The sequence below is a fragment of the Callorhinchus milii genome, unplaced genomic scaffold (assembly GCF_018977255.1).
Source record: "Callorhinchus milii isolate IMCB2004 unplaced genomic scaffold, IMCB_Cmil_1.0 Scaffold2, whole genome shotgun sequence".
Classification (NCBI taxonomy): domain Eukaryota; kingdom Metazoa; phylum Chordata; class Chondrichthyes; order Chimaeriformes; family Callorhinchidae; genus Callorhinchus; species Callorhinchus milii.
The window spans coordinates 15,340,536-15,358,354 of record NW_024704743.1 but is presented as its reverse complement, the minus strand read 5'-3'; the positions used below and the strand labels follow the sequence as shown (position 1 = coordinate 15,358,354).

The 17,819-nt window shown below is 40.6% G+C and overlaps 1 protein-coding gene across 2 annotated transcripts in view; it reads left to right on the top strand.

The window, feature by feature from the left end:
• fbxl2 (F-box and leucine-rich repeat protein 2) overlaps positions 1-17,299 on the top strand; it is a 62,004-nt gene extending 44,705 nt beyond the window's left edge. Inside the window, exons 8-16 of one of the 2 annotated variants that reach the window (XR_488212.2) lie at positions 622-748; positions 2,285-2,359; positions 4,936-5,066; positions 6,327-6,387; positions 7,343-7,387; positions 12,069-12,125; positions 13,961-14,173; positions 14,807-14,988; positions 17,279-17,299. Coding sequence is in view for 1 of the 2 variants with exons in the window: in XM_007898097.2 (XP_007896288.1) it covers positions 622-748; positions 2,285-2,359; positions 4,936-5,066; positions 6,327-6,387; positions 7,343-7,387; positions 12,069-12,125; positions 13,961-14,173; positions 14,807-14,914 (817 nt within the window). In the remaining variant the exon portion in view is untranslated. Of the gene's footprint in view, positions 1-621; positions 749-2,284; positions 2,360-4,935; positions 5,067-6,326; positions 6,388-7,342; positions 7,388-12,068; positions 12,126-13,960; positions 14,174-14,806; positions 15,202-17,278 lie in introns of those variants that run through there. The other variant, XM_007898097.2, reaches the window with a different exon arrangement.
• Positions 17,300-17,819: the final 520 nt, after the last annotated feature.

The window sequence follows — 17,819 nt, the reverse complement described above, 5'->3', positions numbered from 1 at the left end:
ATGTGTGCAACTAACTTTAAGCAAATTGGATAGTTGAAGCAAAAAATTATTAAATGGTCAACCCAATCAGCGTTGAAAATAAATATATATTTTGTGTTTTGAAGTTCTGTAATGTATTGATTAGAGCAAGCAAGATTCCCGGGCAGGGCAAAATGTTAGGCAAGTTTCCTTCTCCAAATGCCACTGTTTATCTAGCAGTAAAGTGGACCCCGGTTGTTAGTCGATTGGTGGATTGCTTTTCCAGGGGTAATAATCTCTTCAAAATAAATAATAATAATTTGTTCACTCAATCCACGACTGTTTGTGGGACACGGCTATGCGCAATTGGCCGCCGCGTTTCGCTCACAAAATATACAGTCAATTCACTTTCCAGTACCTTCTGTGATGCGCTTTGAGACATCTCGAAGACGTGATAAGGCACTATGTCAAATGCAAGTATTATTGTAAATGGCCAGTTGGTTGAACTACATTTTCAATTTAACAGTATTACCTTAAAGTTGTTCTATTCAAGTCTATTATGGAAATGGCATCTGGTTTTGGTAGAGTTTAAAGCTTCTGCAGCCTTAAAATTCTAAATGATAGTATACCTTAACTGAACTACATTTCTTTCTTGTCTTTCAGTGATGGCAATCCAAACCTTGAGCATTTAAACATATCCTGGTGTGATCAGGTGACCAAGGATGGGATAGAAGCTCTAGTGAGAGGATGTAATGGTCTGAAGGCCATGTTGTTGAGAGGTTGCACACAGGTTGGTAATTTTGTTATACCAATTTTTCCAAGCATTCTCATCTGAGCATACTAATGAATACACTGTCATACAGATAACAATAACAACTTGCACTCATAAAGCACCCTCCATGCAGGGTAGTGTCTCAGACCGCTTAACGGGGGAACACTTTAAGAATCTGGCACCCAATGGGCCATTTTGGAGTTTTAATATTCGTCAGTATCTAAGAGGACTCCTTAATAGTGGAATGTCCTCTTGGGACTGAGAAGTGAATTCTGTACATTGCATCAACTCCACATTGCTAAGTATATTCAACTCTTATTACGTAACTTTAGTTATTCCTTTCTCATTTGTTCAATATTGGTTCTTGCTGTGAAGACCATTCTAGTAAAAAATAATGGTTATACTGTTTATTGCTTTCAAATTAATCTGTATCTTATTATTTTCCTTGAACAAGATTTATGCAACTTTTTTTAAAAAATGAACGTTTCAACTTTAGAAAGTCATCTATCAATTTTCAACGTTTTTGCTTTCTATGTTGGTCAGTTAACATTTTTGTTACGTGATTTCTCCTCAACATTGAGTTTGAAGTTGTGTACATCTTAATGTGGATCCTTCTTAATACCTATAAGAGTAACAACAGTAGCTATGGGTGACCAGTAAATTGTCACCCACAAAATAGACATTCACACAACTTTATGGTATATCCTGTGAAACGTTTTGAGACGTCGCGATGAATATCATATGCAAGGATTATTACATTTTATAGTGTTTAAGAAATATACAACGTATCTCACTTAGTGTAATTTGAAGAAATCCTTCAAAACGTCTTGGGTTTTCTTAATATTTAGGACCAAGATGAGTTCATATTCCAGTAATTAAACTATATGACTATCCAACTTTAGGATTATATAATTGCTCCTGGCCAAACCAGGACAGAAGCAACTTGGCTGAGGCATCAAAATTCATGCATTAATTTTTAGTGCAAATGATTACTGTTTGGTTATCAAAAGCTACTGTATTTATCATCTGATAAACCTCTGGCCTAAAATGAAACATATCCATATCGAACTGAAATATCTCAGTTTCGATCCCTGGCTGTGCTTAGTTAGTTGATTTCAGGCAGGGCAGGAGTGAGAACTGTACACATTTGCAGAATCCCCCTGGGCCACAGAAGGGAATTTTCTCAGGTTTCTTTCTTCTGACTGCTATCCAGAGATTCCTGCCGCAAAGTGTGCATATCAGATACATGAGAGGACAGGTTAAGGCTTAATTGTGATGCCTCCTAGAATTGAATAACCTGTTGACTATCACTCTCTTTGTTGAAATGTGAAAAATAGCAATAGGGTGGCCTGTGCCATAAAAATGAATCCCGCTTTGAGTTTAAGCCTCCTTGATTGGTCAATAAATATGTTAGCAAGCTGCATTCTAATCAATTAACAGTTTAACTACTGCTTTAATTTTAGCCTTTATCTGTTATTGTAATCTTGCATTTTAATCTTGAACATCTGATATTTTAAAACAAATGCCATTGTAGACTCCATTTTGTTTTTGCAGTTGGATGATGAATCACTGAAACATATTCAGCTCTACTGCCCAGAGCTAGTAACGCTTAATTTACAGGCATGTTCAGTAAGTATCTTGTGGTTTACTCCAGATTTTATGGCATTTATAATTAAAGCTTTCTTTCAAAATACAATTTAGTAACTGAGTTAATTATGGTATTTTTACATTAGAGATTTGCTTCCACTGCTGTAATTAGGAGGAGAATGACTTCCACAGCGCTTGGTGGGGTGGTTGGTGGAGGTGGGGGGGGGAGCGTGACCGTAGGCACGGTTGAATAGGAAGGCGTGACCTGAAGATGGCAAAGAAAGGGGCAAGGCAGAAGGATAGAGGAAGAGCGTTCCAGAGTTTTGCGATGTAGTGGCTGAAAGCACAGCCACCAATAGTGGAACAGAGGGCACGATGGACATGCAGAAGGCTGGAGCCAGTTGAGTGGAGGCAGCGGGTTGTGGGTTGGTCCAGGAGGTATGTAGGTAAGCAGGTCAGAGGGGTAGGGAGGTGCCAGGGCGCAAAGGAATTTAAAAACTAGTGTGGGGATCTTCAAATCGATCTGTTCAGCGATAGGGAGCCAGTGAAGCCTGGCTAGAACTCGTGTGATAGGGGTACGGAGTTTAGTACAGGTGAGTACAACAACAACAAGATTCCATTTATAGAGCGCCTTTCACGTCGGGAGGACGTCCCAAGGCGCTGTACAGTTGGGTCAGGATCCGAGCAGGGGGGAAATGGTCAGGGTGAGGGGAAGGAAGGGAGGGAGCGAGGAGGGGGTAGAGAGTCGAGAGGGGAGCTGAAGGCACGGTCAAAGAGAAAGGTCTTGAGACTGGCCTTGAAGGAGGAAAGGGAGGAGGCGGCGAAGGCACTGGGGGATAGAGTTCCAGAGCCGAGGGGCTGAGAGGCTGAAGGCCCGGCCACCGATGGTAGGGCGGTTGGGGCGGGGGATGTGGAGCAAACCGGAGCCAGAGGAACGGAGGGTACGGGCAGGTAGGTAGGGGGATAGTAGGTCAGAGAGTTAGGAGGGAGCAAGGCCGTGAATGGCCTTGTAGGTGAGGATGATTCTTGAATTCGATCCTCTGGGGGATGGGGAGCCAGTGGAGGTGAGCGAGGGTGGGAGTGATGTGGTCACGAAGCCTGGTGCGGGACAGTACAGGAGCTGCAGAGTTCTGAATGACCTGCAGCTTGTGGAGGGAGGTGCCGGGAAGGCCGACAAGGAGAGAGTTCCCATAGTCCAGTCTTGTGGAGTCCTGTAGCTCAGTGGTTAGAGCACTCGCTTTGCAAGCGAGAGACCTGAGTTCAATTCCAGGCAGGTCAGGGCAAAACCTTGGGCAAATTTCCTTACTCCACACAGAGCCTAATAATAATCCCTCCAAAACAAAACAATAATAAATTGGTCATTTTCAATCTAGGACTGTTTGTGGGACATTGCTGTGCGCAATTGGCTGCTGCGTTTGCCCACAAATATACAGTCAAATATATAGCGCTTTTAAAAGCGCTATATCAAATGCAAGGATTATTATTATTATTATTGAGGTGATAAAGGCGTGGGCCAGTGTTTCAGCAGCGTGAGGGGTGAGGTAGTGCCGTAGTCTGGCGATGTTCCGGAGGTGATGGAAGGCGGTGCCAGTTGTGGTGCGGATATGAGGAAGAAAGGACAGCTCAGGGTCGAACAGAACCCCGAGGTTCCTGATTGGCTTTGAGAGGTGGAGAGTGCAGCCTTGGATGCTGATGGTGTCAGCGCCTGAGGTGCGGAGACACTGACGTGAGTCAATCAGGAGGGCCTCAGTTTTGCGCACTTTGAGCTGAAGAAAGTTGTCTCTCGTCCAGGACTCAATGTCGGACAGGCAGCTGTCAGGACATCGGTGGTCGTGGAGTTGAGGGTAGAGGAGGAAAGGTAGAGTTGGGTGTCATCTGCATACATGTGGAAGTTAACCCCATGTCTGCGGATGATGTCACCAAGGGGGAGCATATAGAGGGTGAAGAGGAGGGGACCGAGGACAGAGCCTTGAGGGACACCGCACGAGACAGTGCGGGGGCTGGAGGAAAAGCCGTTTGTGAGACAGTCTGTTTGCTGTATGGTTGACTTCTCCTGATAGAATCTCGAGCCATTGTGTAATCCATTTGTGCATGGCTTGTGCTATCGTTGACTATTAAATAATAATTTAAATGGATAAATATACTGTTTTAATTACCATAATTTTCAATTGGTCATCATATGGGCATCAATTCTGAATTTTTTAAAAAAAATTAATCTAAGCATTTTCTTTTGTCATTTGAATAAAAAGTATTTGGTCCTATATATTCTGCATTTTATTAAATTTAATTTTTAATTGTTGCTGTATTATAAGACTTTCTGAATATTTGTTGTGAAGTGGGGTTGATTTTAGATTACTAAGAGTGTTATCAGTTTCCTAAGCTTGATTAAGTTACGTGCATCATTGAAGCCATTACCAAAGTCAGTTGATCATTTTTTAAATCCGTTATCAGAATTGTTGTAATTTACTGAAATGTTTACTATTGATAAGGTTAAAACCCATCTCACAATTTGTCAATGGTGAGTTTGTTATATTCTCATCACCAGAGAGGATTTTTAATTAATTTCTAACCAAGAGATTAGGAGTCTTCTTAATTTTAAAACTTTGCTTGTTTTGCAGCAAATCACAGATGATGGTTTAGTAAGCGTTTGCAGAGGCTGTCATAAACTTCAGTTCCTTTGTGTGTCTGGATGTGGAAACATTACTGATGCTTCTGTAACTGCATTGGGACTGAACTGCCCCAGACTAAAGTGAGTATGAATTATCATAATCTGTAGTAAAACTGAATTGAACTCTGTTTTGTGATGAAATCTAAAATTGTTCCTGCTTTCATTATGTGCAGGCTTGAAAATACTTACTCCCTGCTCACTGGACATCCCAGCGTTTCCTTCACAAACTGCAGATTATTTACAACTCTGCAGCTTGTGTTCTCTCCCGCTCCAGGCTTCATAAACCAATCACCCCCATCCCCCGGGGGACATAGTTTAAGATCCTCGTCCTTACTTTCAAAGTCCTCCATGGTCTTGCTCCTCCCTACCTCCAATCTACTAATACCTTACCAACCTTCCTGCTCCCACTTAGTGGGTACTGGGCTGCTCCATGTCCAATCGGCCTTCAGACCTTCTGCCCCCTCTGGAACTCGATCCCAGATTCCCTTCGTCTCGTCCCTCCCTTAGCTCTTTCAAGGCCTGTCTCAAGATCTTCCCCTTAAGCCATGCCTTCAGTCAACTTACAACCCCCATCCCCTATGGCCCCCACCTCTTTCAATTCCAACTGCCAGCTGCAAACCCTTGACTCTCCAGCACCTTGGGACATCATCCCGACATGAGTGGCACTATATAAATGCAATTTGTTGTTGTAATTGTAGCAACAATTCAAAGTAGTCTTTTTAATAACTTGCACATCAGCACTGAAACTGCACATGAACTTACCAAAACAATTTTTTTTTGTAATATTGAATTTCAAGGTAGAGGATATCAGTGTGCCGGTGAATACTTAATGTAAAATTTAAACAAGGCTGACAATGTGCAGTATTAAAATACTGTACTTTCATACATAAAGAGAAAAATATGCTGGAATTCTGAAATAACATTTTTAAATGGTGGATATTCACAGCAAATTAACCAGCAAGAGTACAACCCTTCTTCAGGGCTGAAATAGTGGGCTGCAAAAGCTCCTTAAGTGGATAAGAGGACAAGGTGAGAGGGGGGAAAAAAAGTTAATAATGCACACAAAGGCAACTGATGGTTCATTAGCAATTGTGAAGCGTAAACAGTCATTATGGAAAAGACAAAAAATGAGTAAGACAGCAGTAAGAAAGCATCAAATTCCTGTATAACTATTAAAAAGCAAAATAAATCTGTGATGAAGTGGAAAAATGATGGGGATGAGAAGAAAATAAGAAGGTGCAAGTTGTGCAGTATAATGATGTGCAACAGATTTGATATATAGCTTTCATGTTTTTGGACTGAGATTAGAATTGGTTTATGAGAGCTGCGTTATTCTTTCAGGATCTTGGAGGTAGCACGGTGTTCACATTTGACAGATGCTGGTTTTACAATATTAGCCAGGGTAAGTGTCCTGGGTAAAATCTGGCTTTGGTTTGCAAAGTTTTAAATATTTTAGTTATGAGATCTATAGAATACAAAAATATCTGAAAATTGAGGATCATCTTTCCACTATTAAGATAGTTTAGGATACAGTATACACAAACACTAACACTGGCATTGTAATTGTTGGAATACTGCAGAATAGTGAATAAGCTATCTTCTGCTCGCAGGATTCAAACTTAGTCAAAGTCATTATCCCTGGCCACTGAAGGCCAGCAAGCATGGTGAAAGGTTTGGGCCCAGTCTGACGTGCTCCAGAATCCAATAAGACAGGGGATTACTATATTGTGTATATTGTATTGTGCACATGTATATTATGTATCTTTAAGCCAGGTGCGTATAATTAACATCCAGTGAAAAATATGTATTATGTCATTAACAATCATTTTCTTATTACCTCTATGCACAGGCACTTAAGATGATTTATAATACGTTTGCACCTAGTTTACACATAGTGCATATGATGTTCATATAATATTACATATATATAATATGTGTATACTTTATCCTTAAATATCTTTATAATGGAAGGAGGTCTTTTTAAATTTTTAGCTTGCAACACAAGCCTAAAACAATTTTAATAGTTCTATCAAAATGCGAGGAATTGAAGATTATAAGCGTATAAATGTTTGCTAATGTTCTGAAACTTATATTCCACCAGTCACGGTGACTGAATAATGAGTAATTTTACTTAAATTTAAGAGGATCACAAAAGGGGAAAAAAATGTTTGGTTTGAATGTGGAATTCTCTGCCAGGAATATAAAGGATATGAGGAGAAAGCATGAGAATTGGATTGGATTCTTTTAGGGTAAATCATGTGGGAATAAACACCAGTACAGATGTTATGGGGAAAATGACTCGTTTCTGTCCCATAATATTCTGTGATTCAAATGCCATATGTTGAAATATGTTCCAGAGCTGTCATGAACTTGAAAAGATGGATCTGGAGGAGTGTATTCTGGTAAGGATATTATTATTTGAGTCGTTCTACAGCAATCTGGACTCTTTAATGATAGACTTTTTATTGTACCTGTTCTGGTGTTAAAGCTAAAACACTTTTTTTGTACTTTGTGGAGAGACTGAGTGCATGGACAAGACAGAAGCCTTGGCTCCCATTAACGTCTTCTCACCTGTGGTTCTGAACTCCTTAAACTTCCTGCCTATCTCTCAGACTCACCAAACCCATACACCTCCCTCGCATCAGGTTTAATCCCTAGTTATCCTTCCTACCCCACATCCATCCCTGAAGCAGGACTGCCTTCCGCCACCTCTGCCATGACCCCTTCTTTGACCCTATCTTATTTCAAATCCTGCTGAAACGCTTTTTTAACAAAATATATATTTATTTGTGGATATATATTTACCCTTTTCTCAGAAAATCTCAACACCCATCATAGAGGAAAGTACAACATGTTATTATCCCATTACAGGACACAATAGACTTTGCCCCTTGTGGCTGGGGGATGGGGGTACGGAGGTTTGCCTGTGCGCGCTCCACTTAGCTGGAGGGACCAAAGCTTCCTCGACTCGGGGTTCTGCCGCCCTTTGCAAGGCACAGTTGCAAGTGGGGTCTTGAACCCCCCCCCCCATCCTCTGCTCTCTTAGTGAGGAGTGCAGACAGGTTCACAGCACACAGGATGTGCACACATTCATGCTTTCATCACATCCTGGCTCGATTTTTCTAATCCACTTGATCTTAAATTCTCCACTGCTCGCATTCCCATTCACACCAAACTCCTCAAGCCTATTATCCAATTCTAGCCAAGCTCTATCGGCTCCCAGCAGATCAGTTTCATGGTTGTCACTTGCCTATAAATTCCTTCTACCCACTCCTCTGTTTGCTCCCTCCACTCGACAAACTAATACTTGCTGCTTATCAATTTCCTTATGTTTCGTTAGTGGCCCTAATGTTGGGAACCCCCTCCCTCCATCATGCCCCTCTCTTTAAGTCCTGCCTTAAAACCAACCTCTCAACTGCCCCTATGTGGCCACCTTTTCCTCTCCCCATCTCCCTTGCTCAGCGTTCAACACTATCTTTGTACAGTGTTCCGAAGCATTAACCTTGAATGGTACTATATAAATGAAAGCTTTTGTTACACAAGCAATCTGCAACAATTGTAACCATAGCTTACCTGCAATGGATGACAACAACAACAACAAAATTACATTTGTATAGCGCGTTTCATGTTGGGAGGACGTCCCAAGGCGCTGAACAGACAGGGTTTCAGGCCCGAACTGTGGCTTGGGATTGAAGAGGGTGGAAGGCAGGGGGGAAGCAGGGTGATCAAAAGTACAGTCGAAGGAGAGTGTCTTGAGATGGGTCTTGAAGGAGGCAAGGGAGGATGTGGAGTGATTGCAGGTTGGAGTTCAAGAGGATGGGGGCAGAATGGCAAAGGCCCGCCCGCCAATGGTGGGGCAGGTGAGGCGGGGGACATGAAGCGAGACGGAGCCCGCTGAGCGGAGGGAGCAGGCAGGATGGTAGGGGATTAGGAGGTCGCAGAGGTAGGAGGGAGCAAGACCATGAAGCTGATGACCAGGCTCTTGAACTGTATCCTCTGTATGATGAGAAACCAGTGGAGTCGGGCAAGCATTGGAGTGATAGGGTCATGGAGGCTGGTGCGAGACAGGACACCAGCTGCAGAGTTCTGGATGATCTGCAGCCTATGGAGGGAGGAGTTGGGGAGGCCAACAAGCAAGGAGTTTGCATAGCCAAACCTCAATGTAATGAAAGCATGTATGAGGGTTTCGGCAGCCTGTGGTGTGGCGGAGGTGGGGGAAGGCAGAGTGGGTCATGACATGGATGTGTGGTAGAAAGGAAGGATAGTTGAGGGTCAAACAAGACACCAAAGTTCCGGACTGAATTAGTGAGGTGGAGTGTGCATCCTTGGATGGTGATGCTGTCAGTGCCTGAGGTGTGGAGGCGTTGACGGGAGCCAATCAGGAGAGCCTCGGTCTTGTTGACGTTCAACTGAAGAAAGTTAGCTCTCATCCAGGACTTGATGTCTGACAGACATTCTATCAGCACAACAGTGGTCCTGGAGTCGAAGGTGTAGGCAGAGAGAGAGAGTTGGGTGTCATCCGCATATATGTTGACCCCATGTCTGTGGATGATGACACCAAGGGGGAGCATATAGATATTTAAGAGGAGGGGATCAAGGACAGAGCCCTGAGGAACACCGCATTAGATGGTGCAGGAGCTAGAGGAGAAACCATTTGTGGAGATGAAGTGGAGGTGGTGTGAGAGGTACAATCTGAACCAGTCAAGTGCAGAGCCGTGAAGGTTGAGGTGAGAGAAGAGGTGGTGGATGAGGATAGAGTGGTGAATGTTGTTGAAGGAAGCAGAGAGGTCGAGGAGGCAGAGGGAGCCCTGCTTGCAGATGTAGAATGTCATTTGACCAGAGCTGTTTCTGTGCTGTGGGCGGTACGGAAACCCGATTGGAGGGGTTTGTGAAGGGAGTTGCGGGAGAGGAAGGAGCGAAGCTGGGAAGCAACAACTCCTTCCAGGACCTTGGAAAGGGAGGTTGGAGATGGGGCAGTAATTTGAGAGCAGTCATGGGTCCAGGGAGGGTTTTTTGAGGTCAAAAGTGATGACGGCCATTTTTAATGGGGTGGGAACAGTACGAGTGGACAGGGAGAGGTTTATGATGTCTGTGAGTAGAGGGACAAGGAGGTGGAGCTGGGAGGTAAGGAGAGGGGTAGGGATGGGGTCGAGGGAGCAGGTGTTTGGTTTCATGTGGGTTATAGTGGTGGTGAGAGAGGAGTGGGAGATAAGTTCAATAGTGTGGAGGGTGGGATGTGTAGGAGGGAAAGTGGAAGGGGGTCTTAGACGGATGGGCAGAGGCAGCTGAGCGGATCCCCTCAACTTTGGATTCGAGGAAGTCCAGCATTGCCTCGCAGTTGGCATTGGAGGTGAGGATGGGCAAGATGTGGAGAGGGTGGACGGAGGAATCGGGTTGTTTTGGCCTCCAAGGTTGTCTTGGAGTAGAATGACGATTTAGTGGAGGCGAGGGCGGTGGTAGGATTTGATGAGGTCCAGCCAGATCTGCCGATGGACCATTAAGTCCGATGAACCACTTCATCTTCCACCTATGATTAGCGCTCTGGGATGCTATCCTGCATGAGGGGTGCTGTATAAATGCAAGTTGTTGATTATTCAATATTTGTATCGTGCTTGCACTAAAGTATGCCATGAGGGGAACGTTTTTGGAAATGGCCATTGCCTTTGTATGACACAAAAAAGAGTAACCAACATCCACTTGAAATAGTTGGCAGCTCTTACATAACGTTCACTTAAAAAAGGTTCCTTGACTGTTCTTGAGAGGCCCAAATAGCCAAGGGCCACTCAAGAACTTTGAATGCAGTTTATTTGGGTGCAATAGATTTGCACTTACTGCAATTATATTTGAACAGTGTGAATTGATATGCTGCCAGAGCAATTTGTTCCAAAAGCGCATCGCTCACCCCTAATTTACATTCCACTTTTCGCAGTGAATTGTGCAAAAAAAAACACAGTATAAAAACAACATCAATGTTGTTTGGCTTCACACGGGGAGGGAAATAATTTATATTTATACAAAGACATAATTAGACCAATTCAGAATACCTTATTCAGCTTTGGTTACTATGAAGGATTTTATAGCAATGGAAAGCATGGCAGCATAGATTCATTAGGGTGATACAGCTATCAAGAAAGCTATTATGCAATATTTAGTTTGAGTTTTCTCTCTGAAAATTAGATAATTGAGCCTGATAAACATGTTTAAAATTCTGAAAGGATTTGAAAAGGTGCACATTAGTAGTCGTTTTCCACTGGTCAGTGAGTCCAAAACAAGGGGACATATAAAGGTAACCACAAGCAGTTCTGTAAAGAAGTTTAAGAGGAACTTCTTTAAATGTGATTTGTTGTTGTTGAGAGTGTAGAACTTGCTACTGGAATATGTGGTTAAAGTAGAGGAGTACGGGAAAATAAATTAGGAAGGGTAGAGGCTCATATGGAGAAATAATAATAATAAATCTTGCATCTGATTTAGAACCTTATCACATTGTCTCAAAGTGCTTCATTGTATATATTGTAAAGTGAATTCGCTGTATATTTTGTGGATGAAACGCAACAGCCAATTGTGCACAGTAGCGTCCCAGAAAGTCGTGGATTGAGTTAAATATTTATTTTTTGGAAGGATTATTACCCCTGGAAAGTGATCTGCCAAGCGCTGAACATCCGGGTTCTACTTACTGCTAGGTAAACATAGGCGTGGTGTAAGGAAACGTGCTTAAGGCTTCTCCCCTCCTGGGAATCAAACCTGGGCTAACCACAGCCCTACAGGACCCGGTATAAACTCACTGGGCGAAGTGGCCTGCTTCTGTGGTACATAGTCTATGTAATATCATTGTTTAAAATGTCCACTATGTCTTCTCCAGGTATGTAATGAAAGTATTTCAGGGATAACCGAGACCTTTTATTCACTGTATGTTCAGATGCTTTTATTGGTTGAATTACCCCAGTATTGTCTAATAGTTTATATATAAATTTGTTAGAAGGAACTCTTTGTTGGTACTGAAAATATATTTTTCACCAATTTATAACTTTATATGTCTCTAAAAAAATTGTTTTGTTTGAAAAATATCTTTGTACCTCCCTATAGATCACAGACAACACGTTGATTCAGCTGTCTATTCACTGCCCTTATTTACAGGCATTGGTGAGTTGATAGATTTTGTAATTCCATCATTTCAATTGTATATTAGGTTTTTAGACTTTTTTTCTACGTTATGGAAAGGGATGAGGATGTATGATGGAGATTTCTATCACTTCATCCACCTATCTATCCATCTGGAAACACTTATATAACCTGAAAACTTAACTTTGACCAAGATTGTTTGAATTAATGTTTCATTATTTTCAAGAATGGCCATTTTAGGAACTGACCATGTGTTTTGTTGAGATTTTTATATTAAGTTATGAACTTGATACAATAATATGTTCTTATATAGCAAGTTATGTCTGCAGAATCATATTGGCGAAGGGGAGTAATTTACAGCAAAGACTTAGTTATACTGCAAGCAGTTTCTATTGGGGTGTTTTTGATTGAGAGAAGTTTTGAGTGTGGCTCACTGTTTTGTGTGCCTTTAGGAAAATCCAAACTGCAATTGTTGAATGTGTAACCTTTGATTTGGATTTGTAGTCCAAATATATTTTGATCAGTAATTGATGAAAAAGAATATTTCTTATAAGAAACCTTTCTTTGCCTTTGGATAAAAAAGGGTCTAATTTGTGAGATTCGCAAAATAATTTATAGATAATTAATCCTACGGGCAATTACCTCAGATGTGTCAGGCCTGAACCTATGGAACTCTGCTCAAACACTGATCAAAGTTTCAACTGCCTGAGTTTGAGTTACTGCATCCTCAATTTACAAATCTTTTGCAAATCTTGCAAATTCAGTTCCAATGTACTAAAGTATTACTGTTCAGCAGTCTTTTAATCTTTCAGATGAAAAATGTTGCCAGGTCTAGGTGCAGATGAAAAAATAGTCTAACCTTTTTCTTGAATGTGCAACTACAAGTGCTTTCCACTAGATGGCAACCTAGACTCTTAAGTGAAAAAATGTAGGCACACAACCAATGGTATTCTGCTCTTAAAACATGAAAAGGGTGAGCAACGGTGTTGGTTTAGGAGCCATTTATGAAATGTGCATAAAATAAAGTTTAGAGAAAGAAGGCAAAAGAATTGTTGCAAAATAAGTTTTTTTTAGAAAAAAAGGTTTCATCCATTTTCATCGATAGCCTGAAAGCACGGACTCAGAATGATGTCAGTATACAGGTCTAAATGTACTGGTTGTTTCCCAGAATCTTATCCAAATGGCTGTTTTTCACCGGTGAGCTTAGACAGCCACCTCAGTCATTGGGGCCATCATTAGATGAGTATGATTCTGTCCTGATTGACTTGTCCACACCCACATTTTACAGGACAAGTAAATCGATGGTGATTAGGAGTGGGCTTTGTTGTTCCTCCTCTTACAAACCTAGACTGAGGTTAATTACAGTGCCCCCTAGTTCAGTTAATGTAACACAGACAAGGAGATCAAAGGTGGTAGCTCCTTGTGTTGTGACGCACTGCTCCATTACCAGGTAATGTATTTAACATGCCAGATGAACATTAAACCTGGCTAATTGAGTGCTTGATATTCTGATCCTATAGTTAGCTGAAATGGTTATTTATTTGATGTAATCTGGATCACTATTGCCCAGGTACTTTATTTATAAATATTCTCAACTGTTTCACAACAGAGAAATTTTGGTTTGTAGATGAGGTTCAGCTTGGTGTGCATCCCTTTGAATTTTTATTTGGTGTCTCCTATCTCTTGAGTTTGGGTAAAGCATTCATCTGGTATGTAAGAAAGGTCTGTGAAGAAAAATGTTCTGAAACACTCGTGAGGCCAGTATATATGATGCAAACAAACGGATGGTACTGATCTCCCTGGTATATTTTTAAAGCGGAAACATTTATGTTCATGTCTTGGTTTTTGTCTTGCAGAGTTTATCTCACTGTGAATTAATTACGGATGACGGTATTCGCCACCTAAGCAACAGTCCATGTGGCCATGAAAGACTCGAGGTTGTAGAACTTGACAATTGTCCCCTCATTACCGATGTGACCCTTGAACACCTGAAGAACTGTCATAACCTCGAAAGAATAGAGTTGTATGATTGTCAACAAGTCACTCGGGCAGGAATCAAAAGAATTCGGGTAAAAACATTTTTTAATTTTTAGAGTAAAACAAGACTTGCTCAATGATTCTAGGAGGAAATGTAACAGGAAAAATGCCAAGCAAAAATACCAGGTTTGTTTGGTCTGAGTTGCTACATCTTGCGGGCAATGCTGCAGTTGCCTCAGCTTTTAAGAGCTTTAACCCAGGTCCCTGTGAGCAGACTGAAACAAAGACTGTTTAGTAGGAGAGATCTCATTGAAATGTTCAGGATTCCATGGGGGGAACCGAACCCAACTGATGCTTCATATGACCACAAATTTACCACAAAGACTGAGTTTGACAAAGTCTTGTTAGCCTGGCTCAGTTGGTAGAACTCTTTCCTGAGTCAGAAAGTTTGGGGTTTGAGCCCCATATAGGGACTGGCCTCAGTCTCGGCTCATACTGCAATAGAGTGCTGGGGGTGCACTGCTAATTTAGAGATACTGACCTTCAGATTAGATGTTAAAATGAGATCCCGTCTGCTTGTTCAGGTGGATAGTGAGATCCCTTAGGCACTATTAGAAACAGGTCCTGCTTAAATATTTGATTGTACCAGTAAACGTACAGCTTTTTGTGATTGATTGTGCAACTAGAAGACTTAACACTTAACTGTATTTATTTTTCTCTTTTAGGCCCATCTTCCAGACATAAAGGTTCATGCTTATTTTGCCCCAGTTACCCCACCACCATCAATGGGTGGTAGTGGACAACGTCTCTGCAGATGCTGTGTTATCCTTTGACATCAAGCTTTCACCTCAAAAATGTTGTTCAAAATTAATACGGCGATGGTGGTGATTTGAGACTCCTAATTAGGGTAAAACTCTTGGCAGATATCACTACACCACTCCATTACGTAACTGCAAGTCAACCTTGTTGTTACTGGCAAGGAAAATGGAGGGGGGGAAAAAAAGGTCTAAATCCAGACCTAGAGTGAAAGGGGAAGTCTGGGGGAGGGGTCTGTGAATGTAGAATGAAAATTCATCCATATTGTTAATGCTTCCATTGAATAAACTCCATATAAATGCTTCATTCCTTCCCCTCCACGTTACGTTCAAAGTGATGACCTTTGTGTGACAAATTCAGTGTTTGGTAAAATTACAGACTGCGTGGCTAAGCAGTTGCATTGTAATGTGTTGGGTATTTGAATATGCATGTAACTGATTGAAAATAAATTTGGTTAATGGGGCCCCAGACAGCAGCCTATCACAAAAAGGTATAAAGTTTGGGATCATTCTTTGGAATGAAAAATGTTGTTTCATTTTCAGATTTGATGTAATATAATTATAACAAATCTGTTATGAAGCTTCACATTTTCACCATTTATTTCTATGCGTACAGCAGTGTTATTAAATGAAAGGGTGTTAGTTTGGTGGCACTATATATTAAAAGTGGTTAGGTTAACATAGTAACAAAACTGCACTTTTTACATTATCCAGTACGTGAGAGGTGTTGCATTTTTCATTTTCAGAACATTGTACTTGATTTAGCAACTAAATGTGTTGGACATCTTGTTTAAACAGGATACAAATCAGTTGTACTTTTGTGTGAAAACATAATTTGTTGTGTGTCTAAAGCAACTTGAAATATTTAGCTTGATCTGAATATGAATAAGGCATGATTTGTTTCTAGGACTAACCCTGATTTTAAAAGCTCAATTTGCATACTGCAATAGAGAAATGTAATTTTTGATACTAACATTAAAAGACAATATGTAGTAGTCAGAAAATGGCTGTTTTCTGACCATCTTTGCAGAGGGAACACTGTACAGGCTGTGTTAGGCAGTACGTGTTAGCATTCCCTTTATGTTCTAAATTTAACCATAGTAATAAGACCTGACAATCTGAATATATGTTCATTCAACTTTACCTGGAAAACAATTATTTTTTAAACCCGTCTGATCAAGACAGAGAAAACCTATGTCCCAAATATGAATAATGGAGAATTTAGAGATTTATAGAAATGGCACAAAATTGATTATTTCTTATCCAATGTTGTATTTATAACAGCTCTTTTCTGTGTATCTTATTACAATTTGAATCATACTGCTAAAGTGTAATTTAAAGATATGGAATAAACTCATAATTACTGTTTCCTTGTCCAGGGTTTGTCTGCAGTGGGAATTAATAGTCGTGTGTGTGTGTGTATCCAAATTTAAAATAGTTATATCCTTGTAATAAACACTGGGAATCGCTCTTTAGTTTTCACAAAATAAGGATGGATATATACCAGCAATCTCTACATTTATTTTTTATATATGTACAGCAAAAGCAATAATAAAATAATGAATACAATTTTAAAAAGGAATGTATTACGGACAAATGGTTTTACTTTCCAAAAAGTTTTTTTTTTGAGATGCAGGGCACTACAATCAGACCTCTGGCTTTGTTTCTCTCCTAATGAAATCTTCTCAGTGGTGACCTGCTCTTTGGCCCAAGGCCTTAGATTCACTTATGTCCCTAGAATGAATAATGGAGAATTTAGAGATTTATGGAAATGGGACAAAACTGATTATTTGTGTTTTAACAGCTTGGACTTAACCCCATGGTGAGACTTTGAACCCAAACTATTTCAGAGGTCTGCAAACACCTTTACAAAGGCCTTTGATCTTAACAAACCATGTGTTGAAGTTCAGTTTGGGACTTCAAAGTATTCAATTCTAGTAGAGTATTAAAGAATTTGGCCATTGTCTGTGGACAACATGTTTGGTTCTCTTCACTCCCATCACACTTACACATGAGCATGAACAGTTAGAAGCCAATCATCTTTAAGACACCACCGACCCACAGTTTGCTCCAACTGCTGGATTTGTTTTACACATATAGTGGCTTGATACCTTTAGTTTTATAAATTGTCATACCAGTAAGATAGGATTTATGTTTGCATAAATAGGCATAAACATTGCCTATTTATGTTGACAAATAAGAATTTCAGGGCCCTCTTGCTACTTAAAAATCTAAATTTGTTTCCCAGTACCCAATATTTCACGAGATTTTCTCTCAGCTTTCATTTTTGTCAGTGATATTTTCAATGTACAATTAAAGGTATACATCTGTGTACATCCTGAAATTAACTAACTTCTTTTGATTTATTCTCTTTGTAACTAGAGGTCTAAACTGGACAACTGGAGAACAGAAGAAACTAAAAGGTTTGCATGGACAGCAATGAATGGTTTAAACGTGCTTATTTTTCATTTAAAGGAAGACTTCTTTCATAATTACAATAGAGGATAATCCTTGCATTTGATACGAGTACCTAATTATGTTGCTGAAACTTCTCAAAGCACTTCACAGGACTTCAATGTTATTCCAGCTTGGCCAGAGAGAGGCAAAATTGTTTTTCGAATTTTTGGGCAACTTTCAGGTTCAAAAATTGCATTGCCAAGAACGTATCAAAAAAGGATTCCAGTAAAAAGTACAAGAAAATTATGGCAAAATTGTCCTGCAGTGTGACTGCACCAACAATGCAAACCTCAGGGTTTATTTAGCAGTCTGTTTTACAGGGTATTATAGGGTTAGGAAAGAAAAAGAAATTCAGAGATAAACCATTTTATTAGACCATATAAACCATTATTTAGAGGCAGATAATGTTGGAATATCGAGAAACAGATAGGACATGTAGAGGTAAAAAGAGTGTCAGCCTGACAGG